General features: G+C 46.7%; 1 protein-coding gene across 2 annotated transcripts in view; it reads left to right on the forward strand.

The window, feature by feature from the left end:
* The window catches only part of EFTUD2 (elongation factor Tu GTP binding domain containing 2), a 253,358-nt gene that overhangs the window by 45,792 nt on the left and 180,767 nt on the right, over positions 1-26,799 (forward strand). For both annotated transcript variants that reach the window (XM_086923883.1, XM_086923882.1), the window contains exons 5-9: positions 867-942; positions 2,974-3,039; positions 18,342-18,377; positions 18,895-18,985; positions 19,689-19,771. In XM_086923883.1, the coding sequence (XP_086780009.1) occupies positions 867-942; positions 2,974-3,039; positions 18,342-18,377; positions 18,895-18,985; positions 19,689-19,771 (352 nt within the window). The remainder of the gene's footprint in view (positions 1-866; positions 943-2,973; positions 3,040-18,341; positions 18,378-18,894; positions 18,986-19,688; positions 19,772-26,799) is intronic.

The following is a 26,799-nucleotide window of genomic DNA, read 5'->3' on the forward strand; positions in this document are numbered from 1 at the left end:
TGTGGGAAAGTTGTCTCATTAAAGGCAGACTGGATGTTGTTGCCTTTGTTTCATGTGTTTATTTAGAAGGGTCTTTAGTGTCAGATGAACGCTATTTATTCATGGAATATTGCCATGTCTGGAGATTTAACTTTACGTCCTATATGAAGAAAACTGTTTTTTAAAGTCTTGATCTGGGATTCTCTGTGATCTATTTCAACTGTAAATGCTTTGGTACCTGCCAATTTCCCCCCTAGGTATACTAACAGAGTTATGCATTTTCAACACTGTGAAAAGGAAGGTGCAGTGCTCATGAGGTGCCATTCATCTCTGGTTGGTTCCATGTCATCAACTTACTGCCACTTCTCTGTTAGTTTGAGACCTCTTTGTGTCTAAGCTTGTGTATTTTTCCCTTCGTGGTATTATAAAATTATCTGCATCACACAGAATAGTTCATATGATGCTAGCCTTTTTATGTTTGTCTTACTGATCTTCATGTCTCCACCAAAAATTATAATGTATTCTGCTGTTTTCGGTTTTGGTAAAAAGGGAACCCAGACACAAATCACAAATTCACCATTAGCCAAACTGCATGTCAGTGCCAGTAATCTCTGTTGTCATTCTCATCTCCAAGTCTTTATAAATTCCCATGGCTTTCAAGAGTCCATTTATTTGTGGATCTGTGTTTCTTTCTGTTTTCTGACTTTATCTGTTGATGAACTTTTTTCTTTTGCATGAAAAGGTTTGATATGTGCAGGGTTTGGGTGGTTCTGTTTCTGTTGCTACCCTATTGTGAGGACCTCGTCCCAATGAACTTCATAAAGCAACGTTCTGGCATGGAATCTTCATGAACACCATTTCATTAATTCATTTCAACTCCTCCTTAGCTTTCTGGCTGACCTGATGGACAATCCAGAGCTGATAAGAAATGTGACCTTGTGCGGGCATCTACATCATGGCAAGGTAAGATAATTAATGCACACAAAGTATGGCAATGGGACATGACAGACATCCTAGTTGCTACTGACCTCAAAGACAAAGCTAGGAATTCAACATATTGTTGCCTCAGCCTATCGGAGGAAAAAGGGATACGAGTAGGTACTTTCTTGGAGGCTGTTACTGCACTGCAGTCTGTTGCTCAAGTTAAATCATGGTCTTCTAAAGCAATCTTGATTTTTGGACTTGTAAACATTGGGCCAATTGTCAGTCGGTTGTTAAACACCCATGATTTGATGCACTGGGAGGCATGTACAACATGCATATTGGCTCGTGTATTAATGAGCTACATGATACAGACATTTTAAGCTACATTCTTGAAAGTTCATTAAGGGAAATTCTCGAGATTGGGCAGTTAAATGATGCCCAGTTTATCCAAGAACAAGTTCAAGTTCAAGTTCCAAAATTTGTATAGCGCACTACTCACCCAGAGAGTCTCAAGGCGCTTGGGGGAGGGAGATGTTTTACTTATCGAATATCCAAGTCTTTAGTTGCTTTCTGAAGGAGAGGTGGTTCTGTGTAAGACGGAGGTGGGTGGGGAGTGAGTTCCAGGTCTTGGCCGCTAAGTAGGAGAAGGATCTTCCCCCCCCCCCCCCCCCATGGTGGATCTGTGGATGCGCGGAATTGCGGCGAGGGCTTGGTTGGACGATCGTAGTTGTCGGGAGGGGGTGTAGAAGGATAGACGCGTGTTGAGGCATTCGGGTCCTAGGTCGTAGAGGGCTTTGTGTGCGTGGGTGAGGAGACAGAACGTTATTCTCTTGTTGACAGGGAGCCAATGGAGGTCTTTCAGGTGGCCGGAAATGTGAGCTTGCCGAGGGATGTCCAGTATGAGTCTGGCTGAGGCGTTTTGGATGCGTTGGAGTTTTTTCTGTAGTTTGGCTGTGGTTCCAGCGTAAAGGGTGTTTCCGTAATCCAGTCGGCTTGTGACCAGTGCATGGGTGACCGTCTTTCTTGTATCGGTGGGGATCCAACTGAAGATTTTTTTGAGCATTCGTAGGATGTTGAAGCAAGATGATGAGACAGCGTTGACTTGTCTGGTCATCGAGAGGGAGGAGTCCAGGATGAAGCCCAGGTTACGTGCGTGGTCCGTAGGTATGGGTGCGGTTCCGAGGGCCGGAGGCCACCATGAGTCGTCCCAGGCAGAGGGGCATGGTCCTAGGATGAGGACTTCTGTTTTGTCCGAGTTTAGTTTTAAACGGCTGTTCTTCATCCACTCGGCTACTTCTTTCATTCCTTCGTGTAAGTTGGTTTTGGCGGTGTTTGGGTCTTTGGTGAGGGAGAGGATCAGCTGGGTGTCGTCTGCGTAGGAGATGATGTTGAGGTTGTGTTGGCGTGCGATGGAGTGATGATCCTTGTGGTACGCCACAGATGACTTCGGTGGCCTCTGATTTGAAAGGGGGGAGGCGGACTCTCTGTGTTCTTCCGTTGAGGAACGAGATGATCCATTCCAATGCCTTTCCTTGTATTCCGACGTTTCTAAGGCGTTGTATGAGGGTGCTATGACGGACTGTGTCGAAGGCTGCGGAGAGGTCGAGTAAGATGAGAGCGACTGTTTCTCCGTTGTCCAGTAGTGTTCGGATGTCGTCTGTTGCAGCGATGAGGGCGGTTTCGGTGCTGTGTTTGGCTCGGAAGCCGGATTGTGAAGGGTTGAGGGATTTGTTGGATTCGAGGAAGGCGGCGAGCTGACTGTTGACGGCTTTTTCGATGACTTTGGCAGGGAATGGGAGGAGCGAGATGGGGCGGTAGTTCTTAAGTTCGGTTGGGTCTGCCGTGGGTTTCTTCAGAAGGGCGCTGAGTTCGGCATGTTTCCAGCTTTCCGGGAAGGTAGCGGAGTTGAGGGAACAGTTAATGACATCGCGGAGATGGGGTGCGATGATGGTGCAGCATTTGTAGCACACTTGCTTGAATGAGTGATCTGATTTGTAGATCTTCTTCTGTGTCTGCTCTTGCACTGCATTTTCTCAAGCACACCCATTCACCACCTCTTTTCTCTTTCAGACCTGCTTTGTGGACTGCCTGATTGAGCAGACCCATCCAGAGATTAGGAAGCGCTACGATCAGGATGTAAGTGTACCATATTCTTCTGCTATATCTGTAACCTGACAAATTTGAGGTGATGTATACGTAGTTGGGGAGGCGATCCATTCCTCCAGATTAGTTCTTTATCGTGGTATCCCCTTTGATATTCATAAACATTGGAATATCTTTTCCTGTGTGTGAGCATTTGAAACACGTTTCCATACATAAAAGTACCATTCTTTAAATATATCTTCTTATGGGAAACACGCATACTTCGCGCGGTGGTCCTTGTAAATGTTTGTCCACATAAGGGATCCACACCAAAGTTGCGTCCTTTTCTTCCATTATCCTGAGGATTCTAAAGGTACGCAGGGTTTGCGGATTCCACAGGAGCAAAATGAGAAATTAGTCAAAATATAGTAAAATGTAGTTTTAGTTTTTTGAAAAATGGGGAAAAAATGCTGCAAAAGAACGCATCTGTTTTTTCCTGCAAATGGTATCAACAAAAGTGTTTGTGGTGCTGAAATCACCATTTTCCCAGCTTTCAGCAACATGCAGACTTTTATCAGAAAACCAAAATTTTTTTACACAGTTTGGGCACTTTACTGGAACATAGCCTGTTTTTTGCGCTTTCATCCTTCTTCCAGGTAGTGATAGAAATGGGTGTGAAAGCAGTAATGGATCCCGGAAAGCTATACATTCCTGAAAAGTAGGCACAATTCTGAATTCAGCATGGGATCAGTTGTGTAGATCCTTCAAGGTTTAACAGCTGAAATTGAAAAAATATTGAAATAAAACAGTGAATTGTGCCAACGTTTTCACCTGTAGCTTCTTCTAAGCATGGCAGATTTTTTAAAGCAATATTCTGTTATGTCTGCTGAACCGTTCTGGAAGCAGGGATGTAAAGGACTTGTAGGTTCACCAAGAACCCGAGTTACCTAGAGCCAATAACTGACCTGCGCCTTGCAATGGTTTTTCATTGTGTACCAGGTATATAACAATTCATTTGGTAAAATGTAAAGAGTGAAAAATAGGCATCAAAGAAGCCTATGTTTTTCTGGAATAGGAACAAAATAAAGAGTTTAGAAGCAGTGGTTATTTGCAAATCTCCGAAATTATGGGTACCCATACTAGCATATGAATTAGTGGACTTTGTTCAAAATTACTTATTTTTTACACATAGTCTTACATTTGGAAGGCAGAAATGTATAGAAAGTCAATTGGTAATAACGCTTGTTTTACTATTCTGTGTTCCCCTAAGGCTCTCAATAAAAATGGTACCTCACTTGTGTGAGTAGGCCTAGTGCCTGCGAAAGGAAACGTCCCAAAACACAACATGTGTACACATCACATTTTTCCAGTGATGTGTACATTTCACAATGTGTCTAGCTGTTCATTTTGGACCCTAGCTCAGCCGCCGCCTAGGGAACCCTAGTAAACGTATACGTTTTTTTAAACTAGACACGCAGGAAAATCCAGGATGGGGTGACGTCTGTGGAAAATCCCTTGCAAACCTCAAATTTTGTCAAAGAAACCACATTTTCTTCACATTTCTGTGTTGAAACGTTCTGAAATCTAAAGGAATGGACAATCCACCCACCCAGCATTCCCCCAAGTCTCCCGATAAAAATGGTACCTCACTTGTGTGGGTAGACATTGTGCCCGCAACAGGATATGGCCCAAAATGCAACGTGGACACATCACATTTTTCCAGTGAAAGACCCTTTTCTCGCAATGTGCCTAACTGTGGATTTTGGACTCTAGCTCAGCTGGCATCTTGGGAATCCTAGCAAACCTATAAATTTTTTTAAAACTAGACACCCAGGGGAATCCAGGATGGGGTGAATTGTGTGGCTCTCATCAGGTTCTGTTACCCAGAATCCCTTGCAAACCTCAAACGTAGTAAACAAAATAAAAAGAAATACACTTTTTCCTCGCATTTCTGTGAAGGAAAGTTTTGGCATCTGCGGAGAGGCACAAACTGCCACCCACCCAGCATTCCCCTAAGTCTCCCAATAAAATTGGTACCAGAACCTGGTGAGAGCCACACAATTCCCTCTTTGGGCTTTACATTGAGCACTGTACACGTTTGGGGAACCCCAGGACTCTGTGCACGGTATTACCACCTTGTGGCAATATCATATACATAGCCAGCTACCTAGTATCCCTCACAAACCATGATGCATTTTCATAATTTTTGGTGCAGAAAGTTCATCTTTTTATTCCGAATGGGTCTTTGGCGAAAAATGAATAATACATGACCTGCTTTGTGGGGGTGGGGCAAATGTCTAAAATAAGAACATTTTTATCTAGTATTAGATGGCAAGAAATCAAGGAAGTGGGTCTAAAAGGTAACATTTGGAATGCCCATAAAAAGTAGGCTTTGATGGCAGTGCAATACAAAGATTATAAAGCCTATTGTTTCAAGGACGGTGTCTTCTGTATGTGGAAAATACATTCAACTTTGGGTCTTGAAACCCCAAGATATCCCCCCCCCCATTGGTTAGCCCCAATTGGTCTCCAGTCAGAGCCTGTCCACTAGTAAGGGAACTCCTAGATTCTTTACACAGTTTATCAGATTTTGATTTATCACATAAAGAGCCAGCTTCCTACACTCTGGCTCTGTGTGATCATTCATGTGCGTTACATAGTGTTCTACCTTGTTAGGGTCTCTTGTCCTCCAAAATTCATCTGATTTTCTTATTAATCAAACTATTTTGTTGCCATTCTTCTTTCCAAAAGGCATCCTCCCCAGAAAGGAGGTCTGTTGTTCTGAATGCTTAAGGGCCCTAAGACTCAACCTTGCTAGACTAAATTAGTCTAATTGATAACCAGTTGACAGTCTCAAGAGAAATTGTGTGCATTCAGATCTTTATAGGCCTCTTTCTTGAAAGCTTGAAACACAAAAGGGTAATGATAGAAATATTTCAAAAGCTCAAATAGTTATTCCCTACCCCCCTCCCAATTACAACATATGATTACATGCTTCAGAACTATTGGGCTCTGATGGGAGTTAAACTCAGATTAGTATGGCACTAATTATCATAACAGTGTCCTCTAATGATGACTTGCTTATCTGCTTCTGTTGGACATGATCTTGAGCATGACCGAAACCATTAGTACAGGGATTATGATTTGTATCCTGTAGGGTGGAAGACAAAATCAGTGATAACATTAATTCTTCAGATCGTGACACATGTCCATTTTCCTGCCACCAGAAAAGCAACACCCAAAGTGGTATATTACTAGTATATATATATGCAATCAAATCATGTTCAAGCTGCTCATCTGTATCTAAACTTCAGAGGTCTTCAAGGTACTAGTAGGAAGAAAACAACTCCTACTCCATTCAATACTGTGCACGATGCTGTGGGACAGTAAACTAAAACAATTCAGAGTAAGTATAGACTGACGTTGGTAAATAATCGGTCACAAATGTTATTAAGCATTCATATGTAAAAGTAGGTATTTCAGTGGGGCCATCTTGGTGTGTTCCAGTATATATGTACTTTGAGAATTGTACAATTTATTGCTAATGCGTCAACAACGGGAGCCCCATTGTTATGTCAGTTGTGACAGAATTGTCGAAGTCACCTAAAGTGTAAAATTATGCTCATGGTTTTAGTGGCAAATGGACCGTGTAGCAATTCCGGTAGTGAATTCAGATATTCAGTAATTCTGTTCTGCTTTCCATATTAGGGTTGAGTGGCCATATTTATGGTTTATTACACAAAACAAGAGCACATTTTTTAAAATGGTCTGTTGGTCATGAAATAGTGTTGCCTCGGTGACCATGTTTTGTTTAATAGATGCTTATACAGATTTTGTTTTTGAAAAAGGTGTCCCATGTTCCCACATGTAGGCAGGGATTTTCTAATATGTATTCTTTAATTAAAAAAAGCATGGTGGAGAATTAACACAATACAACCCTAAAGCCCCCTGTCTCCTACTATTAGGCCATTTTCAGATTCTTCAGTCAGAGTGTAAGGGAGGCGACATATTCGCTTTTACTCTGGTTCTCTGTTCCTATTCTAGAATGTTTTTCTAGGTTTCCTTGTTATAAACCAAAGTCACATTATCTGTTATGTCTATGATGGTCTTATATTCATTTTCTTAAATTAAAGCATCAAAGAGCTTAATTTGTCCTCTGTCTGACTGCAGCCTTTTATGCTGGGAAAGGTAGCGCAGAGCAACTCTTTGAGGTAAATCATAGTAGGAAGAATATTTCAGAGTTGCGGATGTGTGACGATGGATGAGCATCTTCTATGGAATGCACATCTGTAGTTTTGCAGCGTGAATCTTTCTGGATTCACTATGCTGTGCATTATTCCACGGTCTAGTAGTTGGGTCCGGAATCATTCATAGTCTTTTCAATTTTTTTTTTTGTCGGCCAGGTGGGCGTCGACGTCCCACCTTTTGGTGTCCTTCCCGTGACGTCGGCACGCTTCCTGCGGAAGCTCCCACCCTTGGGCGCCATCTTCAGATTCTTTTTTCCGCCGTTGGGTCTGGATCGTTCTAGAGAGGCTCCAGAGTTTTGGAGGGAAGAAGACACAGAAGAGTCGAGTTTTGCACAGAAAAGACTGAGAAGACGACAAGGAAAGACACAGTCGAGCCGGAACGACGAAGAAGAAGGAGAACTTCGACGTCCAATGGAGAATGCACACACAGGGGGCCCCCTGAGCGCAAGAAATGGACAACACACCCTTTAAATTCAGCCGTAACTGCCACCACAAATACGCGCAGAAGGATCAGCAGCCTGTTTGCAACCTCTGCCTACTGGTCGACCACGAGAGCAAGGACTGCAACGCCTGCTCCGCCTTCACACCAAAGACCCTCCGCGTTAGAGAGCGTCAAAGAAGAGCCAACTACAGCATGCAGGTCAAAGACCAACAGCCGTCCCTTCGAGACCTGGGGTCCTCGAGCGACGAGGAGGACAACGTTGCCGGAGAAGAAGACGACTACACAGTCGCGGAGACCGATAAGAAAACTTCTAAAGAGGTAGGAGAGTCGACGACCCCTAAAGCCCCGACAGACCCTCGAAGGTCTGAATCAGACTCTCGAAAAACAGAGTCTAAGTCCTTGAAGGGAGCACCGGCGCTGAAAACCTTGACGGCTGCAGCTGCATCCAAGGACAAACAGCCCAGCGGATCCTTCGAGAAGGACTACCAGGCGGCCAAGACCGGCGAAGAGCCAAGGTCGTCAAAGCATGTCCCTGAAAAGGAACGTTCGACTTCGACGTCGATGTATACGGCGAAGAGATCAGCCGAACCGTCCGACGCCGAACAGGCCGCTGAACTGGAAAGAAAGAAAAGACGGCTCGAGATCGAAATGGATAACATCCTGCAAAGAAAGAAGAAGTTCGACGAAAAGATGAAGAGGTTCATGATTCTGTCGAAGCCAGCGACAGTGATCGTCGAGATAGAAGAGGAGGAGGACTTCAAGGCCGAAGAGCCGCCGAAAAGACCTGAGAATCAGGAACATCCAGAGGAAGAAGCCTTCTACTACGAGGAGGAGGATGACGACAACCAGTGGACGACCCTCGGATCGGCATCCTCGGGGACACAGGACCTGGAGTGGCAGGACCTAGACACCGAAAGCCCAGAAGAGGCAGTTGACACGTACCCTTCGAGGCCTTCGCCGCCAGATGACATTGGGGTGTACAATGTGGTCATCAAGAATGCAGCAGCGTCTTTTGGAGTCAAGCTTGATGAGGAAAAACCAAAAGCAGTCTTCCTCTTGGAGACCCTGCTCCCCACACAGACTAGCCCAGTGCCTCCCCATGCTCTTGAGTGTTATGACCCAGGGGAAGGAGACGTTCAAGGAACCGGCGACATGCAGGTCCGTTACGCCGAGGGCGGAGAAGAAATATAAGCACTCCACTAAAGATCCTCCATACATCAAAGGGCAGTTACAGCGGACTCCATTATTGCGGCGACCGCAAGGAAAAGGGCAAATGTGCCAACGACATCAGGGCCACCACCAGACAAGGAAAGCAGGAGGATGGACCTAACTGGGAGAAAGATAGAAAGGAATGCAGCAATGCACTGGCGCATGGCAAACTCAAACGCCCCACTGAGCAGGCACCAGTACCAAATCCTGGACGAAATCGGGTAGCTGATAAAGCACCTCCCAGACGAGTACCAACAAAGAGCTTCACACCTTCTGGAGGAGGGGAAGAATGTGGCAAATTCTTACCTCAAAACAGCCTTGGACGGAGCAGACACATCCAGCAGGCTGATGTTCGGAATCACTGAGAGAAGGCAGGCTTGGCTCAGGATCTCACGCTTCAAACCAGAGGTGCAGCACAATATCCTTAGCACCCCGTTCAATGGGGAAACACTATTTGGGGCGCCGGTGGACGAAAAACTCACCCAGCTTTAAAAGGAAAACGAAATTGCAAGGTCCATGGAGGCCTTACAATTCAGAGAAATGAAAAGGGGAACCCTGTCACGGAAACCGAATGGAAGAGGGGGGAACCAGCCAGGAACGTCGCACCAGACATTCCTACAGTCCCACCAGGGCGACAGCCAAACACAGCAGGGTCACCAAAAACAAACCTGGCACCACCAGCAAAGGGGCCAGTCCTTTCGCGGGAGGGTGGACGGACGGACGTGGCCAAAATAAAAGAGGGTGCCAACAACCCACCTCAAAGTGACTCCGTCATGCAATAGGTGCCCACCTGCGCAATGCCTCCCAGGATGGAGCACAAAAAGACCAACACAGTGTTACACAGACCAAAAATGAACGAACATGTTACACCAGTAGGAGGCAGGGTAAGTAATTTCTTCCGGGTGTGGAAGAAGATAACCACAGACAAATGGATCTTCAACATCATACAGTTCGGATACTGCATAGAATTGGAAAGGACACCGCCATACAGGACCCAAAAAAGAAGGCGCAGTCATGAAAAGAGCTAGAGCTACTTCAAAAAGAAACTGAGGAACTGCTCCAAAAGAAGGCTATCGAACCAGTACCATACCGAGAAATGAACATGGGAGTGTACTCCACCTACTTCCTGGTACCAAAGGTGGACGAAACACTAAGACCCATCCTGGACCTAAGGTTCCTGAACAAGTACATAAAAACACAAAAGTTCAAGATGACGTCCCTGCAGGAGGTCATTCCCCAGATAAGGGACGGAGATTTCATGGCCACCATAGACCTCAAAGATGCCTACCTGCACATCCCAATGAACAGGCAGCACAAACATCTACTTAGATTTACCATTAACAAAGATCACTACCAGTTCACTGCCCTAGCGTTCAGACTAAAATCGGCATCAAGGGTCTTCACCAAGTGCCTCGCAGCAGTGGCAGCGCATCTAAGAAGGGAAGGGATCCATGTCCTTACCTGGACGACTGGCTAATAAAGGCAAGTTCACACAGGACATGCAAGGAGCACGCACAGCGCGTGACAAATACACTGATGGGCCTGGGATTCTCCATTCACTGGGGGAAACCCTCTGGAACCAGAGCAAGTAAAAATCTTCCTAGAAGCAAAGATCAACACCATACAGAGCAAGGTGTTCCCCAGCGACAAGAGGACACTGGCACTGGAGAAGTGTGGCTCACTGGTTAGAGGAGGCATACCCTGAAGCAGAGGTCAGACCCGGGACCAGGGTTCGATTCCCGACGCGGCAGGGTCCCGAGCCCAATTGTCCACGGACTCGATAATTCTCGCTTCGGTGCCCACTCTAAGCACGAGTTCACACTATGCAGCTCTGGGCAGTAAGCTTGCTTAATCTCCACAACGGCCCCCCGCGGCAGGATGCCTGGCTTTCACCTTGGGGATGCCCAGTACGGGTTATCTCACAGGGAAAAGCCAGGACGGGTTCCCAAGGCAAGCGCCGAGATGCCCAAGGGTAGTCGAGCGCTATATAAGAACGCACATACATACATACATACACTGCTGTAGGAGACGCGCCTCTACCAGAAGGGGCGAGCTCTGACAGTGAGCAAGGTCATGGGCATGATGGCCTCCTGCATACATTTGGTGCCAAATGTACGCCTCCACATGAGACCATTCCAAGAATGGCTGCAATAACAATGGTCACAAGCTACAGGAAGTTGGGAAGATCTAGTGGTTGTAACGCACAAAGTGCAGGAGGAGATGTTGTGGTGAAACAAGGAGAACATAACGGAAAGAAAGCCTCTAATACCACCAACCCAAACGATGACCATCACCACAGACGCATCCCAGAAGGGATGGGGAGCACACATGAGCAAACTCAGGGTGAGGGGTCTGTGGACTCCAGCGGATGCAGTCAAACACATCAACTACCTGGAACTAAAGACCGTGTTCCTCACCCTGAAAGCCTTCCAGACAAAACTGTAAAACCAGAGAGTGTTGATCCAAACAGACAACTCAACAACGATGTTCTACATCAACAAACAGGGAGGAACACAATAAGCTGAGCTATCGAACCTATCACTGGAGATATGGAGATGGGCCATCCCACTAAAAATAGACCTGCTAGCCATGAAACCAGAAACGCAATGCAACTCCTTGGCAGAATTTTTCACGACCAAAATCGAAACCATCTATGCCAATTTTGGAGCTCCCACGCACACTGCATTCTCCCCTGAGCTGGGCATGCCTAAACCCTTGTAAGAATCAGAAACCAATACGCAAATGTGTCCACCCCCTCCGCCCCAGTTGACGGCATGGGACCCTCTTACTATTACTTCTTTACATAAAATCCTGGGATGCATTAAATCTGGCTCCCCCTTGGATCCCGTGCCCCCCCAAATCCTTCTTACTCTTGATCCTCCTGCACTCACTCTAATCTTAGAACTCCTCAATGCCTCACTCAGAGAAGCTAAGGTCCCGAGTACGTGGAAGCACGCTATGATTGTGCCCCTACTAAAAAAAGCTAATGCTGATCCAAATAATCCTACTAACTTTCGTCCCATCTCTCTTCTTCCGGTCTGGTCCAAAGTCTAGGAGAAGCACATTAACAAACAGCTCACCACTTACATTGAAGCAGGTAACTTCCTCCACCAGTCCCAGTCTGGCTTTAGGGCTGGCTTCTCGACCGAGTCAACTCTTCTCGGGGTCTCTGAGACCATTGGATGCCAGGTAGACAAAGGGGAAACAGTGGCACTCATCCTATTGGATTTGAGTGCCGCTTTCGACACTGTTTCCCATTCCATCCTTCTTGCTGCCATAAAATCTATCGGCATCAGTGGCTCAGCTCTCGGTTGGGTGGCCAGCTATCTCTCGGACCGTACGTTCCAAGTTTTCTCCCCTTCCTCAGCCTCTAAAATTCATCACTCCTCCCGTGGCGTCCCTCAGGGCTCTATTTTGAGCCCTTTATTCTTTAACCTATATGCTAGACCCCTCGCCACCATTGCGGAGAAAGCCGGACTTGTCATCTATTCCTACGCCGATGATACTCAGATCATCTTTTCACTCTCCACAGGTCAAAACTCCTCCATTTAATCCCTTCACTCTGGTCTTAATAACATAACTAGTTGGATGCATGACAACAAATTAAAACTAAATGGGGATAAAACCGAGCTTCTTTTGTTTGGCCCCAATACTACACTCTGGGGTCCCCACCATTGGCCACAGCAGTTGGGCTCCCTACCTGTTCCCTCTAAGACAGCTCGCAATCTAGGCATCCTATTTGATGATCAACTGTCCATGAGGCAACATGTGATCAAGGTCTCGGCCACCTACATTACCATCATCAAGTGGCTGAGAAAAATCATATGGATGCTTCCCCACGACAAACAGGAGGAGGCATCGCTATCGTCCATAAGAACTCCATCCGCATCTCAACCAGCTCAGACGTCAACCTTGCCAGCGCCGAACACCTTCACTTCCAGATCCACACCGACCCCAAGACCACACTCAGAGGCACCCTCCTCTACCGACCTCCAGGACCCCGTGCACAATTCAGCGACGTTATCACTGACTTTATCACCCCACACGCCCTCCCCTCCGAGGAATACATCCTATTGGGAGACCTCAACTTTCACCTCGAAAAGAGCAATGACAGCAACGCCACCTCCCTTCTGGACAATCTCGCCAACCTCGGACTCAAACAACTTGTCACTACGCCCACCCACATCGCAGGTCACACACTCGACCCTATCTTCACCTCCAGCAAACATGTCTCCTTCAGTCACACCACAACTCTCCATTGGACGGACCACAGCTGCATACACTTTATCTACAATAAGACCACAACTCACAACCATCCTCAACCTACTCTGCGAAGAAACTGGAACAAAATCACCATCGACCAGATCTCCTCATCGCTTCTTCAAAACCCCCCTGCCCACTCCCCAAACCCCGACCAAGCAGCCATTAACCTCACCCAATGGCTATCCAACAGCGCCGACATTCTAGCACCGCTGAAAAAACGTCAAATCAAACTAGGCAGGAAAAACGCCTCCTGGTTCAACGATGATCTTAAGAAATCGAAGAAACTCTGTCGCTCCCTCAAGAAGGCCTGGAAAAAAGAACCAAACACCAGCACCAGGGACGCCTTCAAAAACGCCACCCGCATACACCACCAACTAATCCGATCTGCCAAGAAAGCCGCATTCAAAGACCGACTAGATAACAAAGCCCACAACAGCAAGGAATTATTCAACATCGTCAAAGAATTTACCAACCCCTCAGCCAACTCCAACGACATCACCCCCTCTCAAGCCCTCTGCGACTCCCTAGCTTCGTTCTTCCACAACAAAATCGCAGACATCCACAACAGCTTCGACAACCGACCCAGAGACCAACCCTCCCAACCTTCGGCAGGACCTTCACCCCCCTTGAACATCCTTAATGACTGGAACCCAATCTCCACTGAGGACACCATCCACCTGATGAACTCCATCCACTAAGGATCCCCCACAGACCCTTGCCCTCACCACATCTTCAACAAAGCAGACTCCATCATAGCACCACACCTCCGAGACGTCATCAACTGCTCCCTCAACTCCGCCACCTCCCCGGAAAGCTGGAAACACGCAGAACTTAGCGCCCTTCTGAAAAAACCCACAGCGGACCCCACCGAACTCAAAAACTACCGCCCCATCTCGCTCCTTCCATTCCCGGCCAAAGTCATCGAGAAAGCCGTCAACAACCAGCTCGCCGCCTTCCTCGAAACCAACAAATCCCTCGACTCCTCACATTCCGGCTTCCGAGCCAAACACAGCACGGAGACCGCCCTCATCGCAGCAACAGACGACATTCGAACTCTACTGGACAATGGAGACACAGTCGCCCTCATCCTCCTCGACCTCTCCGCAGCCTTCGACACAGTCTGCCATAGCACCCTTCTACAGCGCCTCAGAAACATCAGAATCCAAGGAAAAGCACTGGAATGGATCACCTCGTTCCTCACCGGAAGAACCCAGAGAGTCCACCTCCCACCATTCAAGTCAGAGGCCACTGAAGTCATCTGCGGCGTACCACAAGGATCCTCACTCAGCCCCACCCTCTTCAACGTATACATGAGCCCCCTCGCGGCCATCGCACGCCAACACAACCTCAACATCATCTCCTACGCCGACGACACTCAACTGATCCTCTCACTCACCAAAGACCCTAACACCGCCAAAACCAACCTACATGAAGGAATGAAAGAAGTAGCCGAGTGGATGAAGCACAGCCGTCTGAAATTGAACTCAGACAAAACAGAAGTCCTTATCTTAGGTACCTCCCCCTCCGCCTGGGATGACTCTTGGTGGCCAGAGGCCCTTGGAAAAGCACCCATCCCGACGGACCACGCACGGAACCTGGGCGTCATCCTGGACTCCTCACTCTCTATGAACAGACAAGTCAACGCCGTTTCATCATCTTGCTTCAACATTCTTCGCATGCTCAAAAAAACATTTCGCTGGATCCCCACCGAAACCAGAAAAACGGTCACCCATGCACTGGTTACAAGCCGCCTGGACTACGGAAACACCCTATACGCCGGTATCACCGCAAAACTCCAGAAAAAACTCCAACGCATGCAGAACGCATCAGCCAGACTCATACTAGACATCCCGCGTAAAAACCACATCTCCAGTCACCTGAAAAACCTCCACTGGCTCCCCGTCAATAAGAGGATTACTTTCCGCCTCCTAACCCACGCTCACAAAGCACTTTACGAACTTGGACCCGAATGCCTCAACACACGACTTTCCTTCTACACCCCCTCCCGCCAGCTACGATCCTCCAACCAAGCCCTTGCTACCGTACCTCGCATCAACAAAACCACCATGGGAGGTAGATCCTTCTCCTACCTCGCAGCTAAAACCTGGAACTCACTCCCCACTCACCTTCGTCTCACTCAGAACCACCGAGCATTCAGAAAGCAACTTAAAACTTGGATATTCGACAAGTAATTCCCCACCCTTCTTCAAGCGCCTTGAGAACCTCCGGGTATGTAGCGCGCTATATAAATCTTTTGACTTGACTTGACTTGTAGTCCAAGCGTTAATTACTTCTCGGCTGGACTATGGAAATGTTCTCTTTCTGGGTGCATGCAAGGAGGTGACGCGCAAACTTCAGACGGTTCAAAACATGGCCGTACGATTACTCTGCAATCTTCCCAGAACCTCTCCCACTTCGGCCTCTCTGCGTAGCCTGCACTGGCTCTGCATTGAAAGCCACTCCAAATTCAAGGCCCTCTGTATCATGCACCACATTAAGTCAGGCAATGCCCCTCCCTACTTAAGAACTTTGGTTCATCAATATTGTCCCCCCCGCACTCTCCGTTCATCGACCCAAGAAAGATATCAGGTCCCCCGCATCAGGAGAGCCAGAATGGGCGGTCGCTCATTCGCATACTTAGCCCCTTCCCTGTGGAATGCTCTACCTCTTTCTCTACGTTTTGAATCCTGCTACCTTAGGTTCCGCAGAGACCTCAAGACCTGGTTATTCAACCTTTAGACACCCCAGATTCTTTAGTGACCTTTCTGCAATTAACCGTCCTCTCCCTTCTGTTTAGCGCCGGGAAACCTTCCGGGTAGCTGCGCGCTGTATAAAATTAAATATAATAATAATAATAATAATAATACACCTACCAGGGAAAGACAATTGGAAGCAGCTGGCTCAGCAGACAGAAATCGGCATCCTACGAGTGGGAGCTCCATACGCAGAAAACGCTAAGGCTATTCAGAAGGTGGGGAATACCGACAATAGACCTATTTGCAACACACCTGAATGCAAAATGCCAAAGCTTCGCATCCGGGCAACCACGGGGAGGATCCCTGGGGAATGCCCTATGGATAAGCTTGTCGAAAACATTTGCTTACGCTTTTCCCCCGATACCACTGATACACAGAGTACTCAACAAGTGCCGAACCAGCAACATGAATCTGATCCTGGTGGCACCACAGTGGACCAGGCAAACCTGGTACTCACAGATCATGGAAATGGCACAAGGTGCTCCCCACAAGTTCGGGAAAAGAAAAGACCTGCTCTCCATGCAAGACGGAGAGGTACTACACCCAGAGCCAGAGAGCCTCAGCCTAGCAGCATGGCTCCTGAAGACACAGAGTTCGCGCACCTGAGGTTACCTGAGAGCACCCTGCGGGTACTACGAGAGGCTAGGAGACCTAGCACAAGAAGGTGCTATGTGGCGAAATTGAAGAGGTTCACACAATGGTGCAGCAAGTAGAAGCTACATAAGAAGATGACAAGAGAATCAACAGTACTATGGTATCTCACGCACCTGCTGAAGGCAAAGTTGAGCTCATCCTCCCTGAGAGTACACCTGGCCGCAATAGTAGCCTACACAAGAGGAGAAACAGGGAAGAGTTTCTTTACATCACAGCTAGTAAAGAGATTCCTGGAATGGGCAAAAAGGATCGCACCACCAAAGAGGATGCTGCTGCCGGCATGGAACCTTAATTTAGTCCTAACCGAGCTCATGAAAGCGCCTTTTGAACCCATTCATAAGGCCTCCCTACAAATGGTAACAATGAAAATCTCCTTCTTGGTGGCAATCACCTCGCTGCGCAGGGTGAGCGAACTACAGGCGCTAACGCTACAAGAACCCTACATCCAGATACACAATGATAGGGTGGTGATGAGAACGGACCCACACTTTATGCCAAAAGTGGTGTCTAGGTTCCACAGCAAAAAGACAGTGCAAATACCAAGCTTCTTTCAGAAACCGGCCACAAGCGCAGAGAGGGCACTGCACACTCTGGACGCTAGAAGGGCAGTAATGCACTACATAGAAAGAACCAAGGAAGACAAAGCAGTTCTTTGTGTCCTTCGCAAGCAGTTTCCTGGGTAGACCAGTAACAAAGGGAACCATCGCACGATTGATCGCACAAACTATACAATTCTGCCACAAACAAGCAGATCAAGAACCATCAGAGGGGGCACAGGCCCACTCTCTACTAGGAAAAAGGGAGCAACAATAGTCTTCCTGGCTAACACACCCATTCAAGACATATGCCTGGCAGCAACATGGGCTTCAGTGCACACGTTCACTAAGCACTTCTGTGTGGATATACAAATGAACAAGGAAGCACAATTAGGACAGATGGTGCTTCAACATATATTCAACAACCAACGCTCCTCTTCCACCCAGTCGCGACAAACATAACAAACCGCTACGATGTCTATTCACAGCATAGTGAATCCAGAGAGATTCACGCTGCAAAACGAATAGTTTCTTCTTACCTGTCGGTGTAGTTTTGCAGCTTGAAGATCTTTCTGGATTCACTAGCGAACCCACCCACCTCCCCTAGAAAGATGAGGCTGGAGAAGATGGTGGTAAAACAAGCACAATACTGAAGCAGACGCCTTAAAGGACTAAGCTGGTAAATCACTTACTTGAACATTGCCAAATTCAGAAACCGAACACAAAACGAGGAAAAAAGAATCCGAAGATGGCGCCCAAGGGTGGGAGCTTCCGCAGGAAGCGTGCCAACGTCACTGAAAGGACACCAAAAGGTGGGACGGCGACTCCCACCAGGGCTACAAAAAAAGAGAAAAGACTACGATTCTGGACCCAACCACTAGACCGCGGAATAATGCACAGCATAGTGAATCCAGAAAGATCTTCAAGCTGCAAAACTACACCGACAGGTAAGAAAGTATTCGTAACTATAGAATCACAGTTACCTGCATCAAGTGAGGGCATAATGGCTTTGAAAATATACTTTACCCATACCTGCTGCAGATACTGTTCCTCCATTTGGCTGAGCAGAGGCCTTCACTGCTGTTAAACCCTTCTGCCCCTGCAACAAACTGACCAAGAGGCTCGGACGGTGGTGGTGTTGTGGCTGCCTTTGTAATGATGGATTTTATTGTGCACCAGGATTTGGATCCTTATATTTGTTTGAGACAATCATTTTGAGAGGTTCATTTGTGCTTATTTTGTCTTTCAGCTCTGCTACACTGACATACTCTTGACTGAGCAAGAGGTAAGCATGTTTTCATCATCTCATTTCCTAGAATATGATGACCTTCTGATGCCTCAGACTAGGACAGTGAGTAGCTCACACTGGACCCCATTCTCCAGTTCCTGCCCTCCTTGTCACTCGCCTTTCTCAGTCATTTCCCCATGACTTCATATTATTATTGGGTTGGGCTCCTTGGCTTGGAGCAGGACCTCTCTCGAAACTGGACCGCAGGATAGAAAGTGAATTGATGGCCAAATTAAAATTTGCAAGAACCTTAGCAACATGTTAGACATTTGTAACCACAGGCAAATGGGAAACTTAAAGGAAATTATGATGTGGGGTATCTGCCCTGTGCCCCTTGCGCCATAACTTGGTTGCAAGGTTAGATTGTCAGTCCTCTTAGATTGGCATCATCCACTTGTCTGTCTTCCCACTGACCCCAGGTATGTTTATTTTTATGGCCTCAAGCAGTAACTGATGTAGTGTGTGATGTTTTAAATGGCAGATTTCACCTCCTCCTTATTTCGCTTTTTCTTAGAGAGGAGTCGGCATGAAGAGTACGCCAGTGACGATGGTGCTGCCAGACACTAAAGACAAATCCTATCTCTTCAACATCATGGACACCCCAGGTATGTGTTGCTAATCCTTACTCCTCTTTGAACTGAACATGTTCGCTTGTTATGTTTTTTTATGTTAAAAGCATTTATTAAGCATGCGTACACCAGCGGTTTCTTGGCGCTCAGGTGAAGATCATGGCGGTGGCAGGGAGAATGCTTAATCAGAATATGCTTGAATGAACAACCAAGTATTTAGCCGTTTCCTGAATTGGGCAAGGAAGGAAAGAGACTTTAACTCCGCTGGGAGGGAATTCCAAAATTGCAGAGCAAGAACAGAGAACTGTAGTCTGTCATACTTCTTCTGTTTGGCTGAAGGAATTTACAACAAATTCAGGTGGGAGGATCTAAGGCTTCGAGAGGGAGTGTAGCTGTGTAAGCAAGCCGAAATAAAAATGATGCAACCCATATTAAAGGTGCAGCGCTTACTCACTGGGAGCCAGAGTAGGCTTTTCATTAATGAGCTGACATGACATGAGGCATTTAGGCTGATGAAAAGCAAGACTTCTGCTTTATAGTTCAATTACATTTTCTATCACTGCTTGTAATATTCAGTGAACCTATGCCGAACTATTCTTTCCTTACTTGGACAATGGATTCAACGCTTTTGGCATACAATCCACAAATGTTGTTCATTTCTTAGGTGAGATGTTAGCCAATTTATACATGCCTGGCTCTTGGATTATCATGCACAAAACTCTCCTTTTACTTTTTACAGGTCATGTAAACTTTTCTGACGAGATCACAGCTGGGTTCCGGATCTCAGATGGTGTGGTGCTATTTATCGATGCAGCTGAGGGGGTAATGATTTATTTCTACTCTTCTTTCTAATATATAGTTAATTTAGAGGCCTGGAAACCGTTTCCCCCAGGCAGTAATAAGTGTATTTTATTTTCCACAGATTTTCTCTTGATCTAATTTTCCTTGTTCCAGAATGTGTAATTTCCACAGTTGGTTGAACATAGAATATTACCCTTTGTAAAATGGCATGCCATACTCTCCAGTTCTGGAGTTGCAATTTATTTATTTTCAAAGTTTTGTATAGCATGGACGTGACCATAGTGGGTATCAGAGCGCTTTACATGACATGGAATGGTGTAACATTTGGACTGAGAAAATTAAAGAAAAAACAGGAAATACATGCGTGAGAACAAAACAAACCAAAGTTAAATAGCATAACACAGATTGGTCTTGAATAAAGACAGAAATAGAAGGGAACAATCCCCATAGGAGTTTGCGGGCTATACATTTTCACTGTGGCGGTTAAATATTGTCTTGAGGTAAAAACTTTGCCAATAGAAAATATTTGGCTTCTTTTTTGGAGGAGGGTGTAGAGGAGATTAGGCTAACATCCGGTAGTGAAGAGTTCCATATTTTGGGTGCGATAGCAGAGAATGTTCTCGCACCCGTTCTGTTTTTGTGAGTTCGTTGGGGTTTCAGAAGCAAAGTGAGTGCACATCGTGAGGATCTGCTGCCCCCTGATTTTTCTAGCATTTGAGCCAGGTAACTGGGTGTATTGAGATGTAATGCCTTATGCATCGTGCAGGCAATTTTCAGCCTGATTCTTGCCTCGTACGGTAACCAGTTTAATGATTTTAGATCCGGTGAGATGTGTTTCTTGTTATACCTATGACCAGTCTGGCTGCCGCGTTGAGGGATACACTTAGAGGGGCCAATTTGTAACGAGGTAAGCCACATAGTGTGGGTAATACTAGGGCCTAGACTGTTTGTTTTAGGTCTTCTTGTGGTAGAAAGGGTTTAAGTTTCCGCAGAATGCTTAGTTGCTAATTGGCTCCTTTGGTGACTGCGCTGATGTGATCCTGTCTATTTAGGTGTTTGTCTAATTTGATGCCTACTGATCTAGCGGAGTCCATGATGTGGGGAGGGCATTTGAGGGCTGTAAGATGTTTCAACCAAAGATCAATCTTGGGGCTGTAGTTCGGAGGGGAGATGAGTAGAAATTCAGTTTTGGTGTTTGCGTTTGAGATGGTTAACCGTGAGCCATAGGTGTGTGTTATGTAAGATGGAATTGAGGGATATACGTCGCAACAATTCGCAAAGGTTGACTGGTCACCTTTCCGGTGCTTATTGCTGGATTTGGGTGTTAAACTTGCACTAATGAGGTGAAACATTTGCCCAGACAGTGCTAATGTGTAAAAAATAAAATATTGAAGCAATGCTATCGCAAATGTGCTCCATAACTTACCTTTTCTTGCCACATACTTTAATCAACCCCAACCGCATAATTTTGTGCTCACTAGCTACAAAATTACCGTGGCCCTGGCTGTGAGACATCAGTGACCGACGAGTGTGTCAGCATTTCTAACACCACAGAAGACAGCCACCCCTCACAGCTCCTGTCAACATATAACCAGTGTGACATGGCATCTGTGAGACGTCACCCATAGCTCCTAACATGACCATTGCGAGACATCCTCCCTTGTACCATGAGACACGAGTGACAGCCCTGGTGTAACTTGTGTGACATGCAGATAGCATCTCTCACACCTCGGAAGAGACCCCCCCCCCCCCCCCCCCCAGCTCCTGTCAGCCTATAGCCGTGTGCAGTGACACCTCGATGACAGCACTGCAGCTGTCTCTTGCTGTTATGTGGTGGGGGAGGGGAGGGGAGGGGAGACACAGCCTCTCGTCCCTGGTGACCCATTCTTGTAAGTGACGCCGGCCCTTTGCAGGCATTCCTGCCTGGACACCAAGTGACCTCTCTGTGAGGCCTTCCTGACGCCAACATGTCTGCCCACCCCGCAGCCAAGAGACACCCGAGTGCTTCTGTAGGGGCACCTGTGGGGGTGTCCGGAGCCCCTTTATTTCTCGGTATGGGACAGGTTTGACTCTGATAGTGAGGCAAAACTTGAGCGAATGCACCTTTGTTTGGGTCGAATAAGTGTGAGGCCTTCCCTGGTTTTTGGAAGTGAAGCTGTGGGGGGAGGGGGGCGTCTTGGGTGGGTGGGGCGCCAATCGTCTCCTGGCTGTTTCTGGGCGCTATGACCAAGGTCTCTAGGCAGGTGAGAGAGGGTCCCCCCATTCCTGAGAGCACCAGGTCTGTGCTCGATTCCATGTGTACCCTCCAAAATGCAGTCCCTCTCTGCCCCCCCCCCCCCCAATGCGCCCCTCTAGATAGCCTCACAATCAACACCCCCACGTCCCCCCTCCCTCGTCCGCAGCCCCCCGACACTTCAAAGGCCCCGGAGCGGGCTCCGGCCCGTGGGGGCCCCGACGCCATGTGCTGGAACAGCTGCTCCGGGGCGGCCGGGCAGACGCAGGCCAAGGAATGCACCCCAAACAAAGGGAGGAAAGAGGGGGAAAACAACACACACCCGGCCCCTCCCCCTCCCAGGCCGAGCCGCTGTGCACCCCTGTCCAGGGGCACCTCAGTGAAAACTCAACCAGCCCCCCAAACAAAACCGGCCGCAACAAAATACAGGCCGAAGCCTCAAAGCGAATTTCGCACGCTCCGGCGGGCCACAATGCCCCGCTAAGGCCTGACCCGCGACTAATTATCCAGGGCTGTTTAGGCTGGCTTGTAGGGTGTGGGGGCGTCTCTCCCCCTTTTTTGAATTAAAAAAAAGTTACTTTCCCAGCGGATTAAGGGAAAGCGGATTAAGGGAAATCGGATTAAGGCGTGATGAGATTTTAGGAAATTGTTACCCAAGTTATAAACCTTCAGAAATGTAAAACGCGATTTGATTGGTCGCCAGAAATTACACAGCCCCTTAAAATAATGAAGAATCTCCTGGACACTTTAATGCGGAGTGAAACAAATTGTAATTCGTGTCCGTTCATAAAGGGCCTCGTTCTCCCGATTTTACCACGGTTTCTGGAAATGTAAAAAATATTTTCGCAAGTTTTATATGTATGTTATGAATATTACCTGTAGTTCTGTCTGCTATTATAATGGTAAAACCACCAATTTTTATAGTAGCGCTGTACAGCGCAGTTCTGTTGTTTCAGTGCACTATAAATAAGGGATGTTGCTGTTATGCGATGTACCGACATCAGAAGGGAGGACGCTTGCTGCGATGCCAACCCGTGATTCGGGGACAGCACCGCATGCGTCAGCGGCAGGCGTTTAACTCACTGCATGTTTACTGCTCTTACTTACTCCCTGCAGTCACCTGGTACCCAGGTAGCAGGGCGGCTTTACTTTCTTTATTTTGGGCCCAGTTACTGTTAGAAAGCATTGCAGATTCTTTTATTGGAGGACCAAGGCAGCGCTATCCTCCAAGACGCGGCCTCGGAGCGCTTTGAAGAAGGGGTCAGGGGAGTAGAAATTACAGTTGGGACCCAGTGCTAAAATCCATAAGCGGCCGCTGATGAGAACTGCACGTAGGATTATCAGACCGAAGCATTTTTTTTTAACTGTAAAAGTGGCACAAAAGCATGTTTTCTTGTTTTTTAGGCATGGGTGAGAGAAGCAATATGGGGGGCTTAGGTGGGGAAGGAAGCAATACGGGGCTTACTCAACAAACAAGCACCTACAGGCACACGGACAGCGGGAGGGGGGCGGGCAGGCACACGGACAGCGGGAGGGGAGCGGGAACGGCAAGAAAGGCACTCACCTGGACTTCCGGCGGCGGTCGGCCGCGGAATGGCCAAAACAAACCTTGGACGCCAAAAAAAAATAAACCTCGCCCACGGCCGCGATGACGATGCAGAGGGAAGAAATCGCAGGAACGCCCACGAATCTGGTCCGGCCATGACGGACAGATATCTGGTCCGGCCATGACGGACAGATCTCTGTTCCAATGGCTAGCCTCCATTTATGGAGCTAGCCAATGAAACAGAGGGCGTATTCCAAAGCCACATACTGTTCTCATTAGGTTTTCACCTTCGTGAAAAGCCTGCGCAGTGCGCAGGCTTTCACTTAGGCGAAACCTAAACAAGGGGCCGAATCAGTTTCCAGAATCTAAAAGTGGCATTTTAAGTCACGAAAATATGCATACTTTATCTACAGAGAAAAGAATTTGCAATTCGCCTTTGAACTTCCAAAATGTCATGGTCATCACTTTTAACCTTTCAGAATAATCGGGCGCCTTAAAGCAGCCCTGTTATTCTTCAACACCACCCAGAATCGCCCGCACATTTATGACTCGGCGACCAAAGGAAAGAGAAGAAGAGCGGCATAATCGGGCCACTCCGGAATGTGTCCTAAATCGTGCTTACTTGTAGCCACCTCTGCTAACGAACATACACATTTTTTTAAGTGGATGGACTACAAGGTGAACATGGTCTGGGAGCTGCAGCTGATACAATACGGATCCAGCGTGATCGAACTGCAAGTCAGAGCAGGCTGCTACTGACATGAAAGAAGCAGGGACAACGCCAAAAACAGACAGGGGGTATTCGTGGAAGTGGACTGTTCCAGTGTCCGGCAACTCTCACACCAAACGCAGGGACAAAGATTAATCGTATTTCGATATTATTTACCGTGATCATGTCAAGTTTGATATTGATTTAAGTGTGATGGTGTCAGAATGAAGAATTTAAAATATTTCTGGGGACAGTACAAATGAAATATGTATAGTAGTGTAAAAAAGACACATCTCATCAGCAATAATAAATTAGGCATCATGGCGTGATGAATTTCGCAACAGAATCATTCAAAAAGAGAGTAAAACATAATAAGCTATTGAGTGCACGTGGTGCAATAGGAACACCGCTAAAGTGACAACATAAAAAGTGTTTCCTCTTTCAGCCGCACGTTACCTCACATTCCACATGAGGGCGCTTGTGTTAACGAAAAGCAGCAATGTTTATTCTGGGGCTGCTTATTGTCTCTTTGAATTAGCATATGAAGTGTAAGTGTTCGGACAAGGCAACACATTCTTCGTAGGATTTTTTTTAAATAAACAAAACCCAAGTATTTTTTAAAGACATTGCTGCTACTGGGACTAAATAAAAAGTTAACATTTTTCAAACACTTTGCGGGATATTTTAAATCGCTGTTTTGAACATTGTGTGTGAGTGTATGTTTACATAAAAGCTATTGGTCACGGTTTCCCGTCTTTGTAATGTTTTTTGAGTGAGGGCTCGAGGCATTAATTGCCATGTTTTAAAAGTAATTATTCCTCCCTTTTAATGAGAGCGAGTACCGTGGGCCTTATCTATGAAGGCAGCAACGTTTTCCATGCTGCACATGGAAGTGCAGTCCTTCTCATGGAGTGCGAGTTGTTGTTTGCTGTGTTCAAATATCACCCTTCGCCTCAGTTAATAATGTTAGGATGTGTTCATAGTGTGCATAATTAGGCGCATGTATTATTCGCAACCAGGAAAACAAGCATTTGCAATGCAATAGGTGTCGCATTATTAAAGTTTGAGCTATTGGCATTGCTGAATAATGCAACACCAATAGCTTTTGTTGCAGTTGCAATATTTAGCAATGGCAATAGCTCAAACTTAATTAACCCGAGACCTATTGCATTGCAAATGCTTGTTAAATGTTGGCACCGTGCCTGGTGAGCTACAAACGGCCTTCCGTAGATATGGCCGTAATATTAACAAGCATTGGCATAGCCAATAGGTCTCGCATTTGGGCCCTTATAAGAGTTTAGTCATGCTGCACATATCCCAAAAATAAAATTTTTATAATGAGTGTGGGTGGGACTAGGGGGCAGCAACTGGAGTGAGAAGTGATCAGCACCTGGAGGCTGAGAGAGGGCATCCACGGGAAGAGGGCGGGAGACGGGAAAAAGCAGCTCTCTTCCAGTGGCCAGAATCACAGAATGTTAAGCCAACAGCAAACTAGCCGAGGAACGACTATTTTTATTACAAACTATCGCCCTGGACAATATCTAGCAAAACATAAATCCTTAAACCCAGACTGGAATTAAACTAACCTACACACTAATCTATAGCCGGGGAGATGGGAATTGCAAAACTGGTAAAGCGCTTGAACTCCTGTTCTGGGCAGATATGTTAAATACGTCCAGCGAGGCAGAGGTCTCCACAGATCAAATTGATGAGAGAATTCTTGACAAGCTCTGAAAAAATTAGGCCTTTCTTGTGCCTGGCTGACGAGGAAGCAGTTAGTGTGGTGTAAAAAAAAAAAACAACCTCTGCTCATTGGGCTCTGCAGCTTTCTCGACTGCAGTGTGTAGGAGCGCAAGTCTTTCTAACTATCCGTGCAAGAAAACGCACTGTAAGTTTTCAGGGTCTGCGCCTGTCTGAGTTCTAAATCGTGTCCTTGGCGTGACTCAGCCAAGAGCAGTCTGGCGTGGAAATGGTGCTAAGACGTGTGCTTGCAGCCATCATCCTTTTAAATCGTCTGCTAGAAAGCTCCCGGCCCTTCACTAAAGATGCCGTCCCTCGAGCTGCGTGTCTGCTGCGCTGCGAAGAGACCGGGTTGCTCGGGTTAGAAGTGATGTGCCTGCCGCGCACCCGCGATCGCAGACATTCAAATGATGAGGACGAGGAAAAGTAAGCTACGCAATACAAATGTTCATTCATTAATAGCAAATAAATGGCACGAACTTGGAATCACTTTCCCGCCCAAGCATAATTAATTTGTCTTTCCTTTATCTCACAGATTGTACTCTGAAACCGCGGATTTGTAAACAAATAACAAATTGTTGGACGAATAATGGGTGTTGCACAACTAACAGAGATAACGCAGAGGTGCGTCCTGCCTCGTGTCTCTGTGGTAGTTGGAAATATTATCGTATTAATTTAAAAATAATCTATTTACAATTTATAATCTCACATGAGAAATTAAAAAAAATCTATAAATCAGAAGTAAAAAAAAAGTTCAAATGTACATTTGAATATCTCAATAGACCAGGCCAGCTGCCATAAGGTAAATTTAAACACGCATC

The sequence above is a fragment of the Lissotriton vulgaris genome, chromosome 5, assembly GCF_964263255.1.
Source record: "Lissotriton vulgaris chromosome 5, aLisVul1.2, whole genome shotgun sequence".
NCBI lineage: Eukaryota > Metazoa > Chordata > Amphibia > Caudata > Salamandridae > Lissotriton > Lissotriton vulgaris.